Source organism: Nanorana parkeri, unplaced genomic scaffold (genome assembly GCF_000935625.1).
Source record: "Nanorana parkeri isolate BGI_ZX_2015 unplaced genomic scaffold, ASM93562v1 scaffold167, whole genome shotgun sequence".
Lineage (NCBI taxonomy): Eukaryota > Metazoa > Chordata > Amphibia > Anura > Dicroglossidae > Nanorana > Nanorana parkeri.
The window spans coordinates 764,127-771,598 of NW_017306435.1; the positions used below are offsets into that span (position 1 = coordinate 764,127).

At 38.2% G+C, this 7,472-nt stretch overlaps 1 protein-coding gene across 1 annotated transcript in view; it reads right to left on the reverse strand.

Moving 5' to 3' along the window:
• Positions 1–905: 905 nt before the first annotated feature.
• CSPG4 (chondroitin sulfate proteoglycan 4) overlaps positions 906–7,472 on the reverse strand; it is a 180,041-nt gene continuing 173,474 nt past the window's right edge. The window contains exon 13 of the mRNA XM_018554634.1: positions 906–3,603. Coding sequence (XP_018410136.1) covers positions 1,511–3,603 — 2,093 coding nt within the window. The 3' untranslated portion in view covers positions 906–1,510. The remainder of the gene's footprint in view (positions 3,604–7,472) is intronic.

A 7,472-nucleotide genomic window follows, 5' to 3' on the forward strand; every position in this document is an offset into this window, starting at 1 on the left:
GCAAGGTATACTTTCACATTTTTATTGATGGTGCATTCACCCAAACCCACTCTCCTAGCTGAACTTTTTCCTTTTCTCAGCTATCAATGCTGTTTCTGAATTAAAACACGATAGATCGGGAAGCAGTAACGAGAAGAGGATATTTGAGAAAGGCTCCATGAAGTTACCTGTCAAAGATATCTTGCACCTATTTCCAGAAGCAACTTTGCAAAGAGAAACTGAAATCTGCAGCAGTGAGAAGAAACCATCTATTATGATTTACTTCTGTAGTACAGTCTGATACATTATATCAGATAAATAATCAAAATTGTTTAATGCTGCGTACTATATTAAAATATTTTTGCTCTTGGTTGGCAGTATTTTTGCTGAGGTAGTTTAGCTTCCCAAAATTCCATCTAATTCTGTGCATACTAGTTTAGGTGATAATGGTCCTTTCATTTATTATATTTTATACCTGAGAATGACATGCACGAAGACACGCAAGGCTGACATCTGGGGAAATGGCATTAAAGAGATATTACTATAGTGGGTGGAAGGTATATTATTGGTACGGGTCAGTTCAGGCTGCAGCATTTGGAAGTCACCAATGTTGAGCTGCAGTTTGCATTAGACCGATTTTCTGAATATTTCTGTCATGATATCATGGATTTTTTTAGTCAGTAAATACTTAGGAATTCAGCTCTCTGAATCAGCCAAAACAATTCTGGATTTGTACCTTTTATTCTTAAAATGGACAGCTGTTCAGTGTGCACTAAACCGATTTTAAAGCTCTTTTTTATGATGTTAGGCCGTGTTATTCACTAGTCATAGGAGTCCTTGATTGAACCATATTTCAAAGGTTAAAGCAGGAAAAACAAGTGTGCCCATGAACTGTGAATTTAGACCGATATATAGTCAGCAAAAATAAAAACAACTGGCTTGCCACTTACACAGCACATTAGCAATAGCAGTTTCATAACATAATGACAAGAAACCGGTTTGCAATACAGCTACAAGCTTTGCACAAAATATTTAGCAAGCAATTTTGTAAAATCTAAATAAAATTAGAATTCTAACTTGTAGCTAGGATTGGTCTGTTGAATGAAACAGCTTAGATAGGTTTCGTTGCAGAGGCTGGTCAACCAGTGTCCTATGAAACATACAGGGATTCCAATGTTACTTACTGTTCAATGTGCCTACAGTATTTCACACATACCCGTGGAAGGATACAGTACTGTTAAACCATGCACACTTTTTCTTGTCCAGATGCCAGGAAGCCGTCAACGTTCTACGTAGCCCAGCTTCTGGGATAATAGCTATTAAATGCTGCTGCGTCCAGTACAGCTTGACCATATTGCAAAGGCAAGGATGTCCTTATCTTGCATAATTATTAGAATAGTCCCAAACTGCACTGCTTCTTTAAAAAATAGAAAAGTGCCAGGCGTGGGAAATACAAATTTACCATCCTGAGTGCGGTTGGGAGGAAAATTCCCGCGTTTAATGCCAACCTAGGAAAGATTTCCTTCAGTTGTCACACCCAGTACTGACTGCCTGGCTGTCCATTTCCACCAACTCCATTGCCCCTGTGCCCTCCAACATCACAAAGGGGGATATCACTGTCCGGCTCAGTTGGACGAAATGTTTGCCGATCTGCAGCTCCGTTCTCAGTCTTGGCAGCGGAAGTGGCAGCTTTTTGAACATGGTGTTTTCCCATTTTTTTTCTCCGTACAAAATAAGCTAAAATAAGAAGTCCAAGTAAAATAAGAAGTAATACTATACAAATAGGTAGTAGGATACTATACATATGGGTATTCATAAATCCAAGCAGTGTATCTTCCCTAGCTGTGTTTGGTATTGTGGATGCATTCACATTTGTTGTATTTAAGAATACATCATGAGTGGCACTTGTAGTTAGGTCTTCTGACACCCAAAAGTCTTGTGTTACAGTATTTGTACTGTTCTTGGAAATGTCTGGGTATGTGGTAGGTACAAGGGCTGGTGTAATTGCAGAGGTTGAGACTCGATCTAAAGTTTTGATTGTAGTTAAACCAGTAGTAGAAGCAAATGGTGCTGTGGTCTGTAACTGTGTGCTTGACTCACTAGTCATAGATTCTAGAAGAATGGTTGACCCGATAGTTGGAGATTGCTTGTTTGTGGTAAAAATTCTTGTGGATGCAAAGGCTGTCGTAGATGTGGCTACATTTGTAGTAGTCTCTAAATCTGCAACTTTCCTGAGTAGGGTAGCACTATAGGAATGGGAAGAGTTGAAAGGTACAGTACTAAACCTTACAGTAACATTTGCTGGAGGTACTTGACTAGCACTGACTACCAAATGAAGCCTATCCCCCCGTATACCTGTTCCAGTCTGCTCATCTTCCCTTAACTCCACTCCTATAAATCCACTTTCTAGCTCTTGTTGTGAAAATGCATTAGTGCTGGTTGCTTCTCCTCTACCACCCTCATAGGGAAATCTTACTACCTTCCCTTCCCTTGGGTGATGGATAACTCTGAACTGAGGGACACTTTTTGTAAGTTTACCTAACTCACTTGCATCAACAACATCTGGCCCTAGTCTAATGGTACAGCCTCGTGGCCATTGTTGCTTGTTTCCTATTTTCACCATTGGAGAAACCTCTATTGTTATTTTTCCAACAGCTTCTTCACCCTGATCGGAAAAGACAAAATATTCAAACTGATCCTGGTTGGATAAGAAACTGGTAAAGGTATAAGCTAATTCATTTTTGTTTACCTGTTCCTCATTGAACTCAGTAACTGGTATGTGGCCAACTACTATGTCACCATAACTTGGTTTCCTTGTGATTTTATAGATAAATGTTTCTGTAGTTCTTTTCGGTATTGTTTGCATTTGTGTCATTGTAATAATGGCCTTGCCAGATGCTTGCCTAACTTCAAGAACAGCCTGATATACAGGCAATACCTTTACAGTTAGTTTTTCTATAAGAGTATGTTGTCCATTGGAAATATTAAATATGATTTCTCCTGAAACTGCAGTGAGGTTAGCCAAAAGGATAAGTGTTGAACTGGCAAGGTCATGTTGTGTGAATTTTGACAATGTCATAGACTGGTTCCCACCTCTTGCAACTGATATACCTAAGGGGGCTTCCACTATAGAATAAATAATCTTATCAGAAGAAACCAAAGCATTATCTACAGATATGTAATCTGGAGTGAGAGAAACATTTGAGCCCACTGCTAGGTATAATTTAGATTTTGGTGAATGTATGTCAGGTAACAAGGGTAGACTTGTAAATGTTATGTTAAATGACTCTGTAACTATCCAGATGGTTTCCGTTTGGTTAAGTTCATTGTAAGACTCTGATTTGGGATGCAGCTGAGCCTTAAACTTAAAACTGTCATGAAGGCTGTTTGCTTTGGTATTAGTGTACAACAAGGTTCCATTCTCCAAATGTGACTGTAAGAAATATGGAGTCTCTGGGCTGAGTACGGCACCATGTAGAGAGAGATGACCCTCTGAAGGGAAATTGGTAACAAAGAAAACCACATCGTGAGTAAGTCTTGATGTATTTGGATTTGCTAAAAGGTTGGATGCATCAAGTGAGTTGGAAGTGATGGGGGAAGAACCGCCTTGTACGATATCAAAACCTGAATAAACAAGAAAAAATATATTAAACCTTTGTTTAAAAATAAAATAATTATCATTCAAACATGACCTTAATAAGTATATGTGAACATTTCTATTTATATTGCTTTGATGTAGCCTAGGATAGCTTTAATAGGCATAATGTCCTTTTAAACCAGTTGTCATGGAAATATCTAGATCACAGTCTTAATTAGTGAAATCATAATTTAAAGGAGACATAATTTAGCTCATCTGTGCTAAATATATAACCTTTATAACCATTAATAATTAATTGTTACATTTTTTTCATAGCTTTGCAAAAAGGGCAAAAATTAGCAGGAAGGGGACTTTTTCTTGTGATCGCTAAAAGTCTGAATGACATTGCATTCACTTACGGTAGCATTTAAAGCTTTTGCAGTGAGTGCAAATGTCATCCAGATCATCTGACATCATTGCTGAAACCTGAGGATTCAGTTTGAGAGATTATTTTTATTTATTTTAGTATATAATATTAGTTTATTTATGTATTTATTACACTTTTTTTCCTTTATGGGGGGGTGTCTGTATTTAATCAGTGGAGGTCAGAACCAGACTTCCTGTGTAGCAGCAAATCAATGCTGCAATCTGTAGGAGCATCAGAAGCTGGATCCGGCTGTCACTGACAGCCAGCGGTTCCAGTGTTAGAGTTGGGGGGCTGCAGGATCCGCTAAGTCTGGAGTTGATTTAAAATGGTGCATGGAGAAATAGAAAGTGTCCCTGGGTAATTTTAAAACAGTGTCTGGGACTCAAGTGATGAATGCAGCCCTTTACACGCAAAAATCAAATTCTACCAATGCATCCCTCTATGTATGATGATTAATAATAACATAGACATGTCAGGTGTAAAATGCTGTTATTTCGAAAAGGTTACATCAGCAGAGCATTGCTGGGAAATCTCATCTCAGAGAAAGGCATTTTCCTTCCCTGAGATGATGTGCATGGTCACATGTCCTAGTCACATGTCTAGTCTCATGTGCCAGAAATCCAGAAAGTAAAAGAAGATCCAGCAAACGGCTCTTAGTTAACATGGCAGCTGTCAGAAGAATGGGGAGGAAAAGAAAAATAAGGTATGCAAAGAATACAAAGCCGGCAATTATCTAGAAGTATGTGTTTGTAGATTGTCATTACTAAACATTTCTAAATGTGACTTTGTTGTTATTTTAAAGATCTGGGTAAAGGTCCACTTTAACCTAAGCTGGGCTTCTTTTTAGGTGCCATGTGGAATGCGCATCTGAATTTTCCCTTTGTTTCACTTCATTCACTAAAACAAGAGAAAATTCACTTTGCAAAGTGAAAATATACTTTGAAATTAAACATGCTCTACTACTTTAGTAAATCAACTCCATTGCTTCTTTAAAGAAGCATGGACAGAAAATGCCCTGATGACCGACCATATATTATTGATGATTCTATCGGCCTGTGTTAATGTGCTTTAACAGTCAAATTCAGCTTTCACATCAGTTTGAGATGCTTAGAACATCTTTCAGTATTTTGCTTACCCATAGACTTATTAAGCAGTTATGAAGTGAAAAAAGCCCTGCAACACTGACTTTTTGGGTATTTATTTCCTAAATGGCCTTAAAGTGACACTAAACACTTAAAAATGCATCTTATTAGTGTATCACTCAGCTGTAGATCCTCAAATCATCTCTGAATTGGTGCTGACACTGTCCTTCCTTCTGGATGGTGTCTACTTTTGTCCCCCATAGTCCCTGAGTGTGTTGTAAAGTAGCCAACACTCCAGGATCACTCCCATGATGGACTACAAACTAGATACAAATTAGTAAACTAAACCTGAGATTGTAGTCTATGACAGGAGCGAGCTTAGAGTGGAAGAGTGGAAGCTCCAGAAGGAAGGACAGTGTCAGCACCAATTCAGAGATGATTTGAGGATCGACAGCTGAGTGGTATACTAAAAAGATACATTTTTGTTAATAGTTAAGGTAGTTGAATGCATTTTTAAGATTTAACTGTATAGGACGTATAACTCACAGGACTTTAGACTGCTGGAGGGGAGGAAGAGGCAGGCTCCAGGGACCAGTCTAACAGCCATTAATCTGCAAGGTTCATGTGAGTATAACTTTTTTTATCTTCCTCCCTAGACAAAAATGAGCAGTTAACCCTTTCAGTACGGGTGTAGCCCCACTGCAAGCGTTAAGAATAATTATGTCCAGAGTTTTTCTTTAGTAATCTTCAGGCCTAAAATGTGCATTTTAATAAGTGTGCAACATTTTTTGTTGCTAAAATGGCTCTGGCAGTGAACAGGTTAATGCAGGCTTTTTGCATCAGATGTTGTGGAACCCTTTCCGTATTATAGGAGTTTATTGTTTCGGGGGTTCATATGTGCAGGCATTATACTTTGTTAGAACAGTATGTGACATAAAACAAGCTGATGTCCCTTTGTAGCCCTGATTACTCTGCACCTGGCTGCATTATGAAGTCTTTCCTAAAATTCTGAAAATAATGAATTCTTCTGATTGACTAAAATGGCACCAACTAGCAGCAAATGAAAGATGAACAGTCAGTATTGCTTATCTACTTGTTCCAGGTCATTGATTCAGAAAGTACTAAAGCCAAAGCATGAACATGACAGACAACCAACCAGCATTTCAGGAGAAGTAACATCTCTGGCATTTCAGGCAGTCATCATCTTTGTCTCAGGGTAGGTTTCCTTTTATCTGACACCTATTGTCCTGTCTGATTCTGTCTAATTATTATTACTATTATTATTGGGCTTATCTGTATTTAAAGATACATTGTTGTCAGGCCATTCATTTCAACAGCAATCTTTTTATAAGATTATCTGTGCATTTAAAATATTTATGCATGTTTTTGCCTGTTATTGCTTCCCCTTGTGTTGCCTACCCATCTAAAAGCCCTGAGACGGCCGCCGGGTGCCGCCATCTTGGATGTGATGTTAGCAGCACTGGCAGACTCAAAGCCGTCATTCAAATGACACTCTATAGCAGGTTATATAGGGGGTGAGGGAAGGGGCGGAGAAGCTTGGCTAGCAGTGAAACTGATTAGACTCTCTCAGAATAAGAGATGTCTAGGACCTGCAAAGGAGGGAGGGGCCTATGCTAGGAAATTAACTCTTCTGAAGTATCTGTAAAAAATAAGTCAAGGAAACTGGATTTGCTGTATTTTTCTTGAAGACGATTTTTTACAGATATACCCTGACCTGGATGAATGAGAACTTTCACAGACATCTTCTGAAGTAGTCACATTTGCTAGCAAGTTCACAGGCACATTGCAAGTCAATTTAAAATTGATATAAAAAGAAAAGAAAACACTGCAAGTAAGCATTAAAAATATGTGATCTCTCTTTGCTTTTACCTTCAATTGTATAGGTTGGTGACAGGTTCTCTTTAAAGTACTATTAAACTCTCAATCTTTTTTTTTTTTAATAATGAATCCAGATCAAACAAATATATATTGCCCAGCAAAGGATTACTTTACATTTTTAAGCAGGCACTTATAATACATCAATCATTTCTGAACAGCTGGCTTTATCTCTCTCAGCTCCGCTTACCTGAATTTCCTGCCCAGCAGGGCCGTAGATAATTTTTTTCCTGGGTGGGGTTCAGAACAAAATTTTGTGCCCCCCTCCACCTCCAACGAGCAGACGCATAATTTGCCTGCTTTATTGTGTTTGGCCACTATTTGCAGGCCGTCTTTAATATTAATTGGAACCTCTGGATTTTCACACACACACACACACACACACACACACACACACACACACACATAGATATATATAGATCTATATAGATCTATATAGATCTATATAGATATATATCTATATAGATCTATCTATATAGATCTATATAGATAGATCTATATAGATATATAT